This window comes from Salvelinus namaycush, chromosome 18 (assembly GCF_016432855.1).
Source record: "Salvelinus namaycush isolate Seneca chromosome 18, SaNama_1.0, whole genome shotgun sequence".
NCBI classification, from domain to species: Eukaryota; Metazoa; Chordata; class Actinopteri; order Salmoniformes; family Salmonidae; genus Salvelinus; species Salvelinus namaycush.
In genome coordinates, this window is record NC_052324.1 from 14,389,012 (window position 1) to 14,407,815 (window position 18,804).

Here is an 18,804-nt window from a genome sequence, read left to right on the forward strand (position 1 = left end):
AGTGACGTATACAGTATCATACATGATTGAGTAGTAGTGGTTGGTTTTCTTGTCTCATCACTGATCACAGAACTAGGACAACAACAAATACTAGTGGCATTATTCATTTTAACACTTTCCCTACATATATTACAAACTTATTGACTTATAATAAGTTATAAGCAAGTAAATGTTCTGCTTAATGTAAGTAACGTTAGAGTATAAGTTAATGTACACACAAGAGAGATTACTAGGATGTGCTAAATAGGTTTTGAAATGCATGTGTTGACTGACCATGAATATTACCTGACTGAAGTGTACTCTTTGTAGCATGATTAAAGTAACAAATACAATGCTACTGAGCAAAGAACAAAATTCCCTTCTTATTATCAGCTAGTTAGTCTCGTCACCCCGCTCCTCCGCTCTCTCCACTGGCTTCCAGTTGAAGCTCGCATCTGCTACAAGACCATGGTGCTTGCCTACGGAGCTGTGAGGGGAATGGCACCTCCGTACCTTCAGGCTCTGATCAGGCCCTACACCCAAACAAGGGCACTGCGTTCATCCACCTCTGGCCTGCTCGCCTCCCTACCTCTGAGGAAGTACAGTTCCCGCTCAGCCCAGTCAAAACTGTTCGCTGCTCTGGCACCCCAATGGTGGAACAAACTCCCTCACGACGCCAGGTCAGCGGAGTCAATCACCACCTTCCGGAGACACCTGAAACCCCACCTCTTTAAGGAATACCTAGGATAGGATAAAGTAATCCTTCTCTGGCCATACGCCAACAGAGCATTATTCTCTGTTTACTACTTCACAGCACAAGTCTGTGTAGTGAAGCACATTTCTATGTGAAATGATAAAGCGGCATTAGTAGCCTACCTTATTACCCAGAACCATGAATTTAAGCCATAGCATAGCATCTCTCAAGACAAAAAAAATGTCCTGACTCAGTCTTGCTGGTACAGCCATGTCAGTTGACACGGAGTACTTGACAGGAGTTGCTTCTCATTTCAAGAGACAAAGGCAAGACAGACCCATTCAGGTCCAATGTGGGTTGGGGTTAAAGGTCACTGTGCCGAATGGGGGGGCTCCAGTTTGTTGGACAGGGCGGTCAACACCTGGTCAAACTTGGTGTATCGCTCTGCCTGGTTCTCCTCCGCCCCCCGACTCCCCCACAGCAACCTCATCTGGAATTCTGTGAGGAAGAGTTCTAGAACCTCAGCTTGCTCCTGGAAACCTGTATGTCCACAACACAACACAAAGAGATCATCATTGAAGCCTCACTAATACATGTTCAGATATGTGGTAAATTGTGTTGGTGTCGTGGTGGCAAACTTTTATGAAATACTTAATATCACAACACGGTTTTAGTCTGTATCTCAACATGTTTTTAGTCTGTATCTCAACATGGTTGTGGTATGTAACTCAACATGGTTTTAGTCTAACTCAACATGGTTTTAGTCTGTATCTCAACATGTTTTTAGTCTGTATCTCAACATAAATTTAGTCTGTATCGCAACATGATTTTAGTCTGTATCTCAACATGGATTTAGTCTGTATCTCAACATGGATTAAGTCTATATCTCAACATGGATTAAGTCTGTATCTCAACATATATTTAGTCTGTCTCTCAAAATGGTTGTGGTCTGTATCTCAACATGGTTGTAGTCTGTATCTCAACATGGCTGTGGTCTGTATCGCAACATGGTTGTGGTCTGTATCGCAACATGGTTGTGGTCTGTATCTCAACATGGTTGTGGTCTGTATCTCAACATGGTTGTGGTCTGTATCTCAACATGGTTGTGGTCTGTCTTTAAACATGGTTGTAGTCTGTATCTCAACATGTTTGTGGTCTGTATCTCAACATGGTTGTAGTCTGTATCTCAACATGGTCGTAGTCTGTATCTCAACATGGTTGTAGTCTGTATCTCAACATGGTTGTGGTCTGTATCTCAACATGGTTGTGGTCTGTATCTCAACATGGTTTTGGTCTATCTCAAGCTGATTTTAGTCTGTATCTCAACATGGTTTCAGTCTATCTCAACATGGTTTTGGTCTGTATCTCTCAACATGGTTTTGGTCTGTATCTCTCAACATGGTTTTGGTCTGTATCTCTCAACATTGTTGTGGTCTGTATCTCAACATGGTTTTAGTCTGTCTCTCAACATTGTTGTGGTCTGTCTCTCAACATGGTTGTGGTCTGTATCGCAATATAGTTTTGGTGAACATAGTACAAAGACTTCCTCCCACCCTGTAGATTTTTCTCTGCGTTGGCGCAGTAGTTGCCACCCAGCTGTGCCATAGTACGTGCCGCCGCCAGATGACTCATCACCACATCCATCCCCGCTTCCACCGTCTCCCAGGGCTCCGCCCCGTCCGCCACCGCCACACTCTTCTCCAGGAGGGATAGGAGGGGCACCACGTGCGGGAAAGATGTGTTAGAAAATGCACCGCTCTCTTAGAAAGAGAGGAGAGGAAGAGGTCTATTAGGCATTGTATTGGACACACTGTATACTCTCATTAAGGTCAATGTTTGCATTCACTGCTTTTAGGGGGTGAGACAATGGGTGTGTCAGAAATGGCACCCTATTCCCTAGGCTCTAGTTAAAATAAGGAGACTATTTAGGGAATGTAGGCTAAATGTCTTTGGGGATAAATTTGGATGAAGTACCTTTCCCATCGTTCATGCGCTTCATGAAAGGCTTCAAGGTTTTCTCATAGAGGATAGCGCCCTCTGTGTGTCGCTGGCGTAACACCATCCACGTCTGCTCCAGACGGCAGATCTAAGAGGCAAAGAAAATAAATGCTCATCAATGCACTGATCAGTGTAACTCATGCTTTACCTCCCCTAAATGTAACCTGCTCCACATACTAGTTACAGTAGTTATGTATGAGTAACTCTTCAGTTCCAACGCCCATCCGTATGTACTGTACCTGTGGCAGCTCTAAGGTTCTCATAATGGCGGCGAAGCCAAACATGTTGCCCAGGTTGCTCTTGAGCTCAGCAGCCATTTGGATGGTTTTGTGCAGCAGGGAAGCTCTCTCCTCAGTGCTGCCAGTACAACCCAGCACCTCCACAGCTAGCATGATGGACATGGTCTGGAACCTGGATGATAGAGGGATAGCCGAGGCACAGAGAAAACAGAGACTTTACAAAGACGTCAATTAAACTGGTGAATTTAGAAATACAAGGAAGCTGACACAGAAACACCCAAAAATCTGAAAAACCAAAAAGTGTGTGAAGTAATGTGAAAAGTAATGCCAGTCCTCACCTTTCCAGCAGGTCCAGACGGAGTTGGTGACCGTGTGGGAGGGTCAGTAGCTCCATCCCAGAACTTACACCCATCTTCCTCTGCATCTCCGGAGTCACGTTCAATATTCTGGCGACCTGAGGACCAGAGACATGGTAAGAAAAGGATATGTTTGGGTTGTGCAATGAGGGAGTGTGTGTGTGTGTGTGTGTGTGTCAGTACCATGCAGTCAGCCTTGGTGATGTGTTTAGCCGCTGTCTTGGCATCCACCTGGGCTAGCAGCTCCTTGATCCTCCTCAGCACCCCCACCTCCAGGGGCCTGTTCTCCTTGGTCATCAGTGGGGACTGGTACCTACTAGGCCTGAAGGCAGAGGCTGTTTCCACTATAGGGACCTCATACACATTCTCCTCCTTCACAGGGTCTACAACACTCTGTCCCTCCTCCTCCTCCGTACACAGCCGCTTCACATAACTCTGAGCTGGTGGGGTGGCAGGACAGAGCTGACTGTAGCTGCTGTCTGTGTCTGGAGTCAGATATATGTGGGTTGGTGAGGCCTGGGCTCTGGTGGTCTGTTGTGTGTTGTTGTTGGGGGAGGGTGAGGGTGAGGGGCAGGGTTGGGTCCTGCTGCTGGAGCGTCTGGAGACAGATGGGGAGGGAGCCACCTCTGGCACTCGGATGACACGTGGACTCCTGGGCTGCTGGGTGACTTCAGATACAAGCAGAGGAAATTCACAATAATGAGTTACACAATATAACACTTTGTCACACTTCATCCCTCCCCTATTCCCCAGGTAACTATTCCCCAGGTCGTTGCTGTTAATGAAAATGTGTTCTTAATCAACTTACCTGGTAAAATAAGGGTTAAAAATCAAATTAATATTATGTCAGTCCTTTCCTATGGAAGTGTTTTATTTGAAACTAAAGTCACTGGGAAGCAATTGAAGAGTTTTTATGTGGCACTCTCACAGTGCAGATATTTGATTATGTACTTGTGATGTTTTGCTGTACAAAAACAGCCCCATACTCACTGAATGGTGAAGAGAGAAGGTTCTCTCCAATAGGTGAAGGGGGCTGATGGATTTTCTCAATCTGATCCAAATTGAAGCTACAGCTCCTGACTGCCCCCCTGTGGTGAAGAGTAGAAGGGCTGTACACACACACACACACACACACACACACACACACACACACACACACACACACACACACACACACACACCTTTAGTCAAAATCAACAAACTATATTTGAAGCACAGCAAAAAAACTGCTCACAGCCAAACTGGTGCTGTAGTCAAAAGAGCAGAGGACAGTGCAGATGAGAACCAGTCTCACCTAAGCGGGCAGATCTTGTCCATCCCATTCCCACTCTGGGTCTTGACCAGAGCCCCTTTCTGACAGGAGGGAGAGTTCAGAGAGCCCTTGTGGTTGGCCAGAGTGAAGGCTGCCTCCAAGTAGTGTAGTGGTAGAGTACGATTAACGGGACTGTGGATCTGAGCCCCACTCTGCTGAGTCAAAACCATCCTGTTCCCCACGTAGAAGTGAACCAAAGCAGGCACAGAGTCGAAGGCCTCTCCCTCCAGGGTGTACTGGACCCGGGTGTAGGTCTCACTGGTCTGAAGCAGGACCTTGCTTATTAGGAAGTGCAGGGTATTTTGGTTCCAGCGGTTGGTCAGCACATAGTCTTCCAGGCTGGAGAGAGAGTCTCGGATGAGGAAGTCCCCATGGTGCAACACCAGAGTCTCTGACACCTGCCAGTCAAAGGACACATCAGTTAAGGAGAGCTAGAGATTACTACGAATGTCATGCGTGTGTACGTGTGCATATGTATGTCCAGATGTTTGAGGGAGCAGGGGAGCCTCACCTCCCAGGGGATGTGTCCATGGTACCAGCCATGGCTCAACAGGTTGCTGCTGCTTAGTTTCAGCTCTTCCTCCAGCTCCCTGCGCAGCTTCTCAGACGGGACATCCAACCAGAACCTCTCCTTGGAGAACTTAAAAGACATAGGAAGCAAAGGTAAGACGTAGAGAAGAGATGAAAATAAAATACATTTCAACTTCATAACCCCTGTGAAACAACAGTTACAGCATCTGCGTAGATTCAGCACCAGACAGTGGAAACAAGTCACTTTGTTGCCTTTCCCCCGGTTAGTCTGTTGTGAAATTCAGTAGATGGAGTGAAGCAGGGAAGGTCAGAGAAAAAAAGTCAGGCATTCCCACACTGGCATGTCACCAGAGCACAGTCTTGGGCAGGTTGTTGCGGTAACGTTATTGTGTAGCTTAGCCATTAGTCAGCCAAGCTGTCACCTATTTACACACAGTCTCCCAGACAAAGTAGATCAAGCACCCTGACCCTCCAATCACCACTTGTATAAATCTTTCTTGGAATTCATTTTAAATGGGCGGATCTACTGGTCCTAACGACTGTTCCCTTCCCAAGCCTTCAACTACAGTAGGTGACATGTTGTTTTCTCAAACAACAACATTTCCCTCTATTTAATGGTTTGTCCCATGGACTGATTGACACTGCTCCAAAAACACTTTCAAAATGAAGAGGAAACCTACAGATCTCATGAATACTTTGGATTGAATTAATAACATACCGGTTTGCTGCATCAAGATAATTTTGCATTTCAAGGAGGGAAAGTGTTCATTTTAAATACAAATTGAATGTTTGACAGCCAGATTGGGAATTTAGCCAGGACACCAGGCTCAATAACCAACTCCTACAATAATGCCATGGGATCTTCAGTGACCACAGACAGTCAAGACACATGTTTAACATCCCATCTGAAAGACAACACCCTACACAGGACAATGTCCCAAATCACTGCCCTATGATATTTTTTTTAGACCAGAGGAAAGAGTGCCTCCAACTGGCCCTCCAACACCACTTCCAGCAGCATCTGGTCTCCCATCCAGGGACTGACTATGACCAACCCCACTTAGCGTCACAGGTAGGTCAGCAGTGGGATGCAGGGTGGTATGCTGCTGGCAAGTGGTCTTGTTTTTTGGAAAGTCACTTTTTTGGGCGGGACCGTATATATATAATGTAATATATATTGATAAAATAAGGCATCAAATAAAGTTGATTTAAAATGTAGAATCAATTGTATGGTTGTAAAGTTAGAGAGGATCCAACGAATGAATGTATCTGAATTCCTTCAGTCTTTCCATCTGCACTAGGCATAACCAGTCATATCCAGATCAGGCTCAGTTGCCCACAGTTACACAGTCGTCTCTAAACTATTCCTCTGGAATGGGCAGGCTTCCCAACTCTTTTATGTCACCGAACCTAATTCAATTAGAGCTCGACCGCTGCACACACTGTGATCCCCATCACAGTTCTCCTGGTTCCACACAAACACAGCAAGAGAGGGGATTCTAAAAACAACACACTCTATAGGAAGAAGTAAACAAGTCTCCTTTTTTTGTTGTTTTGCAATGCTAAAACGGGCACCTCAGAGTTTTATGTTCGAGAGAATGTCTCAAAAGGACCACTTATTATGAATCCATCCATATTAGTAGTGAGGAGGAGGTAAAAGATCTTACCTTCACATATTCACCTTTGCTTTCAATGGGATCCAATTGGCTGGAAGAGAGAGGGGAAAACATCATGTTAGAATGGAAATGTATGCTCTTCATTGTGATGGCACAACATTCAGGGCCTTGTCCTCTGTGTATGTACTTCTCTATGTGCCTCGGCTAGGGGGAAATAGGCCTATTACATAACAGTCTAGTAGGAGTTCAAATCTGCAATACCTCCAAGATATGTACTAATATGACAACTCCAAGCAACAGCCGGTGACATTAAACAAAAACTATCATGGAAGACGAGAGGCATGTCAGGAGCTTTTGAAAAGTGTTACTTTGGACTTTCTGTTGTTCCTCAGCCAAGAACGTTTCCACAAGAGTACTGTCAAGAGACATGACCTCTTGTTCCCATGAACTCAATCTCACACACACACGCACGCACGCACGCACGCACGCACGCACGCACGCACGCACGCACGCACGCACGCACGCACGCACGCACGCACGCACGCACGCACGCACGCACGCACACACACACACACACACACACACACACACACACACACACACACACACACACACACACACACACACACACACACACACACACACACACACACACGCATGCACGCAAGCACTCACACAGCTGCTCCTCGTCCTCCCCAACATACCATTCTTCCCCCCTCCTTCCTTCCAGCTAAAGATACATTCACTAACAAACACACATAGATGGCCCACAGGGGTCCCAAACTACAATAACACAGACTGAGATAATGATGACAAAAACCAGCAGTAGAACTAGCTTTCATTATCTGACAAGAAGAAGAATCTGCAGACTCATTTCCCATGTTTCTATGATGCCTAATAAAGCCAAGCTCCTCTGACCGCCATTTCAGTTTGAGCTAAGGAGCCTCCCTATTCAGTACTTGGCCGGATGAGTTTCCCTAGATGAAGATCCATATTTACAGCATAAACTAACGTCATCAAACAGCCATGAGGCAGCTGTGTATGGGGGAGACACACACAAACACACAACCCCTTGAAGTGGGTTGTGGCTCAAAACAATAATAAGAATCACATACAGTATGACCTGCAAACACTGAACATTGTACACTGCCCATATACATAAGGACACAGTAAGTAGTTTATGACACGGTTTATAATGGAGCAGTGTCACTGTCAGTAAAACCGAGGAAAGAGCGAGGTTTCACAGATCACACTCATGACTATGAAAGCTATGTCCTTCGAGTGAGTCTAGAGTTTAGAGCTTTACACTAAAGACACTTGACCAGTGCCACCTCTGCCTATACGCAGACTACGCATTGAGCGCAAGGCCCCGTGGCCGCTAGGGGCCCCCGTGGCTGCTAGGGGCCCCCGTGGCCGCTAGGGGCCCCCGCCACCACTGTTTTTGGGGGGGAACTCAGTCAGGGTCTCAACTTACTGTTGGGAGTATGAATAGTAGAATACACAAGGTAGTCATTTTGAAATGTGGTTGTGTATCAGCAGTTTTTCTCTTGTTATGTCAGTCACCGACAGTCACTCAATTAGCCCTTGAAGCTAATGTTTTATACACTGTAGATTGCTAGGTAACTTAGTCTGGCCAGCTATCTAAACCTTGTAGTAATCATGGCTGAATTACCGACCGGGTAATTCAGGTGCCCAGGGTTCCTGGCCTACAGTGCCCAGGGTTCCTGGCCTACAGTGGGTCCCCATTGATTTTGTAAGTCACCCAGATATCATATGAACATGGCATAAGTCAAGGCAAAATGTGTGGAATTGCTGAAAATGTGCTTGAAAAATGCAAAAGTTTCTCTACTCATGACAAAATGCGTAGAATTGTTGTTAATTTAAATTCGATTTTTTTTCCGATGATCAGGCAAAATGAATCACTACTGACAAGCTGTCTATTGACCTCAGCATAGAGAGTAAAATGACCCTTGATCTGAACTTCCATCCTTCACATTTTCACTTTCATCTATACCAGCGGCATTTCGCTCAATATTGTTTCCTCTCTTCTATAGACTAATAGGTAGTAGAATCCCGGTCTGTACATAATGTCTAGGACAGGGTTCCCCAATAAGTGGGTGATCCCCACGGGTGATATTTGTTGTTGGACATTGCTGCAAAATCACCAGGAAATTAGCTCAAAGTGATTTTAATTTAGGAAATCTGTTCCAAAGTATTCCCACGCATAAATAGAGGCATATGTGACCGTATCCCAATGTGGTCAAGGTTTGAAATGATTATTGTCAAATACTATATCTGTTTGGGTTTCTTGTGGTCAATTTTCAGTGTAAAAATGATTTAGAACTATGTTCCCGACCCGACCATCCGCTAAATGTAATTGGGGACCCCTGGCTTCGGGGAACGTCAGGGAACATAAGGTCAAGTTCAACTGGCTGAGAGATCAATTACTTCCACTAGCTGTTACGACAATCAGAAGTCAGTCTCGACCATAGACTGTATGGTCGCCATTCACTGGACAGAGAGCAGTAATAATGTCCTCCTTTCGCTGAAATGAAGGAAAACGTCCAACTTCCTTAAGCAATACACATTACATAACCCATATCCCAGGCTCCCCAAATGACAAACAGACACTATAGGCGAGGCTATTGTAGGACATTAAACCCAGAGATCACTGTCCGAAGCTGAACATTTCATGCGAATAGGGTTTATTCATGTGTCATAAGAAAATAGATGTATTCATGTATATCAAGATATACTGTGTGGCAGTAAGTCACTTCCGGGCACCATGCAGCTAATGAATATAATTAACTAGGATGGATTAGTTGTTTGTGCAGTGTGCAGGCTGCAACTGCAAGATGTTACAACGTAACATAATGACATTACCTGCAACATATGTGAATGTTACAATGTCCAAAACATAAAAACAGTTTTCAAACGAAAGTGCTCAGAGAGAACATGACTATGCAGTCCAGGCAATAAACAACCTATGAACTAGAACTTATCCATCAAACGTACATCCACCATGAAGTGATGGTATTGTATTATCATAAGAGATCTAGAAATCTGATAACTCACCTTATTCCCATGGTAGTAAATACTCGAGACGGAATCGGGCGGTAGCCTATATCATGAGTTTCGCACATCTCTAGCGGTGTAACGATCTCAAGTCATTGCGCTGAGCTGAACTACAAGCGGAGCAAAGGGTGCTCTCGTCCACGCGCAAAAACCGTGCAGGGGAGGAACCTTCAGCCCATGCATGTTATTGTCGGAGTCGAATTATCGTTTTGCTATTCTACAAGACCTTTCAAATTCATGCTTATGGGCACATCCAATTTTAAAGGCGATTAATTAAGCGTCCCGCCTCGAGAAACAGGTACACTGTCAAACCAAGTGTTTAGGATCTGAACACTTAACTAAACACTTTTCTGTAACACTTCGAGGGGGTGTTGTTTTAACACTGTAGGGTGTAAAGCCATATTTGCGTATTTCACAGAATGACTTTTAACTGAATGTGACACCCACCCATGACTGTGGTTGTTCCATTCAATTATTTATATTCCTGGAGCCTTCACTAGATGACTGCCTAAGTGAATGTGTTTCAATTAAAAGTAAATCCTTAATGACCACATATACAATTCATATGGTCTAGTTATACTCCACATTGTGGTCAGAAAATCCTGGCTCATGGGCCACATCAAACACGTAATTCCTATTGGAATCCAGCCAGAGGGAGTATTTCTAAGAATTCAAATATTTTATCATCCACAACCTGCACACAGAATGACTGCTATTGTGCAGGATTTCAAAATCAAAAATTGCTAAACCAGAAAATCTAATCTGGAACAACCATCTCAGTAACGGGTGCAATAAGTAAAACCCCTTGCAGATTGGATTAAAACAAACTATTCTAAAAATCAACCTGCAACAAAGCATGCTGGGAAATATGATAATAAGGCCCCTCTTTTTCACTCAGAGAGTTAACTGAAATGAACTCAACACACCACGCGATGGAAAATATTTTTTGAATCAAATGTCCTGTTCCGTTGTGCTAAGGTAAGGTGACAGACATTCCTAACACTGATCTGAATAAAAGGCATGGGATTTCTAATGACTAAATGCACTCTAAACAGAACGATGGGAAAGTTAACACTAGTGTTTAAAATCTGAACACTTAGGAGATATAGGTGTTTTCTTGGTTGGAAACTCACTGGAAAAAAGCTGACTGTCATGTTTAGTCTTGCATTCTAAACGCCTGTATTTAAGGTGAGAACACTTATTGAAAAATCGAAATGCCTGATGTTTAAGTTTTAAACACTAACGTTTAGGTTATAAGCATGTCACATGTTTCATGGTTTTACAGTGTAGGTTGGCTAATGCAACTTCACTTCAGAGCACTTTTGCAGGATACTATATGGCATTAGAGTTCATTCCGGACTTTAAAACCTATGCCTGTCAGTTACACATTTTTGAATTCTGAGATACAGATAAAATTTTTGATATTCTGTTTGAAAAAAATATATAAAAGGTTACAGAATGTATCAATTCATCTCACACACATATTATCCCTTGTGTTGTGATAAATCAGTTTCTCACCAGTCAAATGTCCCCATCCGCTGTGAATCTCCCAGAGTCCTGCTTCCATCATCTTGTGTCTTCTGCTCTGTATCTCTGCGGACCACCTGTGCTATAGGGTCCATCACCTCATACAAGTCCTTGGTAAGCGCTGTGGGTGACACTGGGTCAGAGTAGTACTGAGTGCTCTGGGAGGAAGGCATAGTGGCAGGGTCAGGCACACAAGGATTGGTCCTGGCTGCATTGACCACTGAGTGGTCCTCACATGTCAATGGTGGATCTTGATTTCCTGAGGGTTTATTAAGTGCAGAGGACTTGGGTACTTCATATGAGCCTTTACGGGATGGCAGTGTATCTGTGTCACAGCTGGGTGAGGGAGAGTGAGTGGGGGCCTGAACCACTGGCAGTGTTTTCCCTGTAAGGCCACCAGGCAATGGCTTCTCTAAAGCTGAAAGATGGGTACTAGACAGGACACTCAGAAGAGGAGAATCTCGTACATAGTCCCCAGCCTGACACTGGCTCTGCCCCCCACTGATCTGACCTTTGCTACTCCTTTTTTTCTTTGACCCCTTGCTGCTTTTCTGCCTCTCCTTTCGAGGCACGGTACCTACGTGTGTGTACATGTCACTGGAGCGAGCATAGCCCGGGCTGAGTAAGCAGGTATCCATGTCATCAACTGAGTTGGCCCCCAAAGTTTTGTCACTGTGGCTCCCATCAGGCTTTGAGGTTATCTTGGGGTCTGTCTTGTCTGACGAACGACGGATGGAGAGATTGGAGAGACTTCCAAACCACTTGAGACCTGGGGAGAGAGCGCAAGATTTCCTTACTGTATCCACTGTTGCCATGGCTCATTTGATATTCTGATACATTGGTGTTCTATGGTACAGTATGTGCTTTGAATTGAGATTCCTCTCTTCATTTTTATCATGTGAAAAATATTATTTGTGTCCTCTCTGCTCAGTCATGCCTGGAATGTTTTCACATGCAAGCCGAACATGCTGAATCCCTCACCGGATTCATTTCTGAACTGAGAGCTGAACTCTGTGGTTGTTTAATTATGTTTCTTCCCTGCGGACCCATTAGAGCATGAAAACTTGATGCAGACATATTGAATGCCTCTAGCCTGCTTCCAGCTAAATATGATTCCTCAGGGGCTGTTAAAAGGAGTGGGAGAGGGAGAAATTGGGGGAGACAATAGAGGAATACTATCATTTTCCCTACGCTAGTCATTTATTTACTTTTCAGAGACACATTAGGCAAGAGGGGGGTGTACTCTGGACCTGAACGGCTTGCTTTGTCACTGAGAGCGTTATCTAGGGAGACTTGAGGAAGTAGAACTATAAATATGTTATTCTGTAACAGACGTCGGCTATTATCTGATCAGGTTTTTCATCTTCAGCACAATATTAGAGGGATTTCCTTCACTCAAATTATTTTCAAATTATGTTTTTGGTCCTGATGGTCAAGTTTAAATGACATAATGACCTTCTACTGTCGTTATACACTCCAAACTACACACACCACACACACACACACACACACACACACACACACACACACACACACACACACACACACACACACACACACACACACACACACACACACACACACACACACACACACACACACACACACACACACACACACACACAGTACATGTACATGACCTAATCCATAATACCAAACAAACATAACTTTGTTGTCTATAGCAGGCTGGCTTGTATTAGTAAGAGCTGTTTTTATATTGTATGCCATGGTCAGTCTCCATTTAGTGCTCAATCGAGATGCTAGTTGAAACAAAACAATGAGCCATCTATGTTTTTGTTTACAATAGCATATAAACCTGAATAGTGTTTTTATAAGTGGAGCAACAGCAGACAATGAGTGAACTGACAGAGAAACAAGAGTCAATAGAACTCATTCATTACAAATAGTCCCATTAAGAGATGAGAAGCCTCCTGCCTTTCCCTTACTCTGACTCATAAAATAACCAGAGCTCTAGGATTGTTGCATTCTGTGATCCTTCTTATTATATACTGTAGAATTGATTACGAATGAGACATTTATTCAGAAAAACAAAACTTACTCAGTTTTCGTTTGCTCATGGTTTGGGGTAGGTTCAGACGTGTAAGGATACAAGTCCTATTATCATCCTTGTTATTAGACAGTCTATATGAGGACAACTTTGATACACTCCTTGAACAGCATGCAGTTCCCACAGTGTGATGAACAGTAATACCTTCTTTTGCCCAACAGAGAAATGTTCTTCCTGTCGTCTTGAGAGAGCGGAATTGGCAAATCCATTTTACGTCAGCAGTCATTTCTGCATGTGAAAGACAGACATTCTAGTGAATCTATCAAACCAAAGTTTCCAATTAACATTACCTTTACCCTAATAAGTTAAAACATGTCAGTGTCACATACAGTTGTTGTCTTATTTCTACAGTTGTTGTGTTATTTTAAGGAGCTTTCAGCAAGGCTGTATATGATGTGATCTATTAATGTGCTTATAAATGATTGACAATCTATAGATGACAAAATATTGATTAAGCAAAACAACAAAATAGTCCCACCAAAAAAATAAGTAAACCAAAACATCAGGAGGGCATCAGGAGGGAACTTGCGCTTCTCCTTTTTTGGGGGGTGGGGTAGGGTGGGGTTTTGACTCAGATAGTGAGTAGTCACTCAGCACAAGTCTTGCATCATTTTCTCTGGGTTGCTAAATTTCCTATTGAGACTTCCTGTCATATGTAAAGAAATAAGCAATAGTAGGCAGTAAGCAGTACGCAGTAAGCAGTTTGTCTAGGCACAAAGAACACCATGCTAGCTCGAAACAAGCTTTGACATTTTCACTAGCATTTAGTATGACTTGGTATCTGACACAATTAGGCCTATACAGCCAACACAAGGATGACATTGTTAATGACAGCTGACTTGTCTATGAATCGTCCAGGGCCTGGCAAGTACCGTACAGGCCTATTCATACGGTTGCAAATCCTTTGTTACACGCAACAGAGATGTATTAATGAAACAGTATTCCAATAGAAGTTAGTAGATCTGTGAAAAGGGAGAGCGGGGACGACGATTGTTGGCTTGTGGAATGTTAATTTAATTGACAAATATATACCCTTTATATGTAGTTTCAGTTTTGTGTGCATACTTGCAGTAATACATTCCCAAATATTTATTGTGCTTGAACAGAGTCGATGCCAAAGCCTTGGACCTTGCCCATGTCATTGATGTGCTTATATGAAAGAACAAGATAATCCCATGTACTACAATACTGTAATCAGAGTAGGTTTTATAGATTAACTAGGTAAACATGATGTATTGTAAATATCTGTTTGTTAAACTGATATTATGGTAGTACAGGAGCCGAACTGTCTGATGTTCCATTTCAGTGGGCAGACTGACATTCCAATTCAATGGCACCTGACGTCATTCCCTGGTAACAACGTGTGTTGTGGATGCCAGGAGTGGGAGAAGGTCCAGGAAAATGGCGGCGAGTAGTGTGTAACAAAATGGAAGAAATGGAGAGAAAGTTGGTGAAGCAACAGCTGTGCTGGAATGCGATCAATATGGGTGTCAGTTCTGATCCTATGGAGCATGAGGATGAGGGTCACGGATCTGAATGGTCTATAGTGGAAAGACATAGGAAGAAGACAGATCCTGATACTGAAACAGTGGAGCATCTAGTATATAAAGGAAAAAGAGGGTCAAGATAGGAAGCAAGAGTAATAATGTGTCGGAGTGGAAAGATGGTGTTTGATGAGACCACAGGGCCTCATTTACACCCTATCCGACTAACCAATGCCGTAGAGAAAGAGAAGTTAAACTAGCCCGGTTAATTAGAAATTGTAGATTGCTAATATTTTGTGGTAACCAGGCTCAGCAAGCGAAGATTCTGCAAATGGAAAAGCTTAATGGGAAGAATATTGAAAGCCATGTACATGGTGCTTATTCTAGGTTGAGGGGAGTCCTCACTGGGGTCCCAATATATATGTCCACAGATGATATTAAAGAAAATGTGAAGGGAAGCAGAGTAGTGGATGTCAAAAGGTTGATCAATAAGAAAGAGAGACAATGAAGTGAAAGCTTATCAGTGATGCTGAGGTTTGAGAAAGTTTTGGGAAAAGTACAGATAGGATTCCTTATGTTCGAGAATTTCTCCCATATGCACTGCAGTGTTTTAAATGCCAAAGATTGGGACATGTGCTGCTCAGTGTAAAGGAAAGAAAAGATGTGTCAAGTGTGGAGGGGAACACCTAATCAGTTGTACAACTGAATGGTGTCTTCCACATTTCCATCTTAATCAGAGAGGTGCGGGGGGCTGCCTTAATCAACATCCAAGTCATCGGCGCCCACGGAACAGTGGGTTAACTGCCTTTGCTCAGTTAACCCACTGGGTTACTGGCCCAATGCTCCTACCCACCAGGCTACCTGCCGCCCCATGATTATGGTGAATGTCGGAGCAATGTGAAGGTTAAGTGCTGTAATGGTAGGGGAGAAAACAGTGCAGCATTTGGTAGATGCCAGGTGCAGAGAGAGAGGCTAGAGAGGTTCAGAGATATAGAATCAGTCATATTTTATCACATGCAGAGGCGGTAAGACAGATTGGTAGAATTAGTCTGGACCCATGGAGCTTACATGGATGTACACTACCGTTCAGAAGTTTGGGTTCACTTAGAAATGTCCTTGTTTTTGAAAGAAAAGCACATTCTCTGTCCATTAAAATAACATCAAAATGATTCCATGCGAGAAATTGCCAAGAAACTGAAGATCTTGTACAATGCTGTGTACTACTCCATTCACAGAACAGTGCAAACTGGCTCTAAACAGAATAGAAAGAGGATTGGGAGGCCCCAGTGCACAACTGAGCAAGAGGACAAGTACATTAGAGTGTCTAGTTTTAGAAACAGACACCTTACAAGTCCTCAACTGGCAGCTTCTTTAAATAGTACCCGCAAAACACCAGTCTCAACGTCACAGTGAAGAGGTGACTCTGGGATGCTGGCCTTCTAGGCAGAGTTGCAAAGAAAAATAAATATCTCAGACTGTCCAATAAAAATAAAAGATTAAGATGTGCAAAAGAACACAGACACTGGACAGAGGAACTCTGCCTAGAAGGCCAGCATCCCGGAGTCACCTCTTCACTGTTGACGTTGAGAGTGGTGTTGGCCTTCTAGGCAGAGTTGACGTTCAGACGGGATGGTGGCTTTAGAAGCTTCTGATAGGCTAATTGACATCCTTTGAGTCAATTGGAGGTGTATCTCTGGATGTATTTCAAGGCCTACCTTCAAACTCAGTGCCTCTTTGCTTGACATCATGGGAAAATCAAAAGAAATCAGCAAAGACGTCATAAAAAAATTGTAGACCTCCACAAGTCTGATTCATCCTTGGGAGCAATTTCCAGACGCCTGAAGGTACCACGTTCATCTGTACAAACAATAGTATGCAAGTATAAACACCATGGGACCATGCAGCCATCATACCGCTCAGGAAGGAGATGCGTTCTGTCTCCTAGAGATGAACGTACTTTGGAGCGAACAGTGCAAATCAATCCCAGAACAACAGCAAACGACCTTGTGACGATGCTGGAGGAAACAGGTACAAAGGTATCTATGTCGACAGTAAATCGTGTCCTATTTCTACATAACCTGAAAGGCCGCTCAGCAAGGAAGAAGCCACTGCTCCAAAACCGCCATAAAACAGCCAGACTATGCTTTGCAACTGCACATGGGGACAAAGATCGTACTTTTTGGAGAAATGTCCTCTGGTCTGATGAAAACAAATGGCTATAATAGCCATAAAGACCATCGTTATATTTGGAGGAAAAGAGGGATGCTTGCAAGCCAAAGAACACCCTCCCAACCATGAAGCACAGGGGTGGCAGCATCATGCTTTGCTGCAGGAGGGACTGGTGCATTTCACAAAATAGATGGCATCATGAGAAAGAAAAATTATGCGGATATATTGAAGCAACATCTCAACACATCAGTCAGGAAGTTAAAGCTTGGTCGCAAATGGGTCTTCCAAATGGACAATGACCCCAAGCATACTTCCAAAGTTGTGGCAAAATGGCTTAAGGACAACAAAGTCAAGGTATTGGATTGGCCATCACAAAGCCCTGACCTCAATCCTATAGAACATTTGTGTGCAGAACTGAAAAAGCGTGTGTGACTCAGTTACACCAGCTCTGTCAGGAGGAATGGGCCAAAATCCACCCAACTTATGGTGGGAAGCTTGTGTAAGGCTACCCAAAATGTTTGACCCAAGTTAAACAATTTAAAGGCAATGCTAGCAAATACTAATTGAGTGTATGTAAACTTCTGACCCACTGGGAATATGATGAAAGAAATAAAAGCTGAAACAAATAATTCTCTCTACTATTATTCTGACATTTCACATTCTTAAAATAAAGTGGTGATCCTAACTGACCTAAGACAGGGAATTTTTACTAGAATTAAATGTCAGGAATGGTGAAAAACTGAGTTTAAATGTATTTGGCTAAGGTGTATGTAAACTTCAGACTTCAACTGTATATGGTCCAGCTGCGATGTCATCCCTCAGAAGAGTCATCCCTCAGCGTCCCTATGATGCCACCTATTGATATGTCATGTCTCAATGCAGTGCATCTCTCAGGAGAAGTGGGGATTTCGAAAGGAGTCTTTTAACACTAGAAGCGCTGGAATTCCATAAAAACTAGAACCGTTATGACTTGATATTTCAATTATTATTATTTCAAACATTCAATAATAAATAATACATTCTAAAATTAATGCATTTGTTATTAGTTAAGGGAGCTAACATTATCTAGCATTTACATTTATGAAAACATAATGTTACATTCTTGGCTACCGTTAGGTAACGTTCAAAGACAGAGCTCACAGCGAGTGAATTAACACTTTTTTTGCATAATTGAAATTCCATCTCTGCAGACCATGACTAACATCCGATATCCTAAACAACGTCTTGAGTGGCACCTTAAGAAACCCCCACTTTTCCTGAGAGATGCACTGCACTGAGAGATGACATATCAGTAGGTGGCAGCACAGAGACCCTGAGGGTCAATTGTGGTGGTGAACATGCACCTGAATTTCTGAAGTGTCCTGTTAGGGTGAAGGAGACGGAGGTGGCAAGAATAAGGGCTGTCCAGAATGTCTCCTATCCGGAGGCATTGAGAAGAGTGGAAGAAAGGAGTGAAGTTGAAGAAGCAATGGTAGAACGAGTAGAGAAGAAAATGTGTGTTGTGGTTCCTAACTAGTTGTTTGATAGGAGATGAGCTCCTGATTTAAAACTTGTCACCACTGACTGTAACCACTTGGCGTTGATGGCAAGTTGGAGGAAATGGCGACTGTGCTTGACTCCGGGAGGCTCTAAGATGGCAGCTTGAGCGGACGCTTACTACCGAGCTCTGCACACCAACTTTTGAAAGATAGTGAAAAGTGTATTTATGTAAAAGTGTAAAAGTGTATGTATATAAGTGAGAGCATTTGTGCCAAAA

At 43.4% G+C, this 18,804-nt stretch overlaps 1 protein-coding gene across 2 annotated transcripts; it reads right to left on the minus strand.

The window, feature by feature from the left end:
* Positions 1 to 647: 647 nt before the first annotated feature.
* On the minus strand, positions 648 to 11,985 carry LOC120063117 (SH2 domain-containing protein 3C-like). 2 transcript variants are annotated; one of them, XM_039013287.1, is made up of 11 exons: positions 11,319 to 11,985; positions 6,777 to 6,816; positions 5,090 to 5,218; positions 4,561 to 4,976; positions 4,257 to 4,375; positions 3,450 to 3,934; positions 3,249 to 3,364; positions 2,911 to 3,082; positions 2,648 to 2,759; positions 2,227 to 2,433; positions 648 to 1,213 (listed from the first exon to the last, which is right to left on the minus strand). In XM_039013287.1, the coding sequence occupies exons 1-11, from the start codon at positions 11,963 to 11,965 to the stop codon at positions 1,044 to 1,046; spliced, it is 2,613 nt and encodes an 870-aa protein (XP_038869215.1). In that variant the 5' UTR covers positions 11,966 to 11,985; the 3' UTR covers positions 648 to 1,043. The 2 variants fall into 2 exon arrangements, with proteins under 2 accessions (XP_038869215.1, XP_038869217.1); XM_039013289.1 differs by lacking the exon at positions 11,319 to 11,985 and adding an exon at positions 9,801 to 9,935.
* Between the last annotated feature and the right edge of the window lie 6,819 nt (positions 11,986 to 18,804).

What these genes read in the sequence shown, in the direction of transcription:
- LOC120063117 (XM_039013287.1), bottom strand. Translation starts at nt 11,965, where the DNA reads ATGGATACCTGCTTACTCAGCCCGGGCTATGCTCGCTCCAGTGACATG. An exon ending in CGGATGGGGACATTTGACTG is followed by an intron (nt 6,817 to 11,318) that starts GTGAGAAACTGA and finishes TCTCTCTTCCAG; the next exon opens with CCAATTGGATCCCATTGAAA. An exon ending in CGTCTGGACCTGCTGGAAAG is followed by an intron (nt 3,083 to 3,248) that starts GTGAGGACTGGC and finishes TCTATCATCCAG; the next exon opens with GTTCCAGACCATGTCCATCA.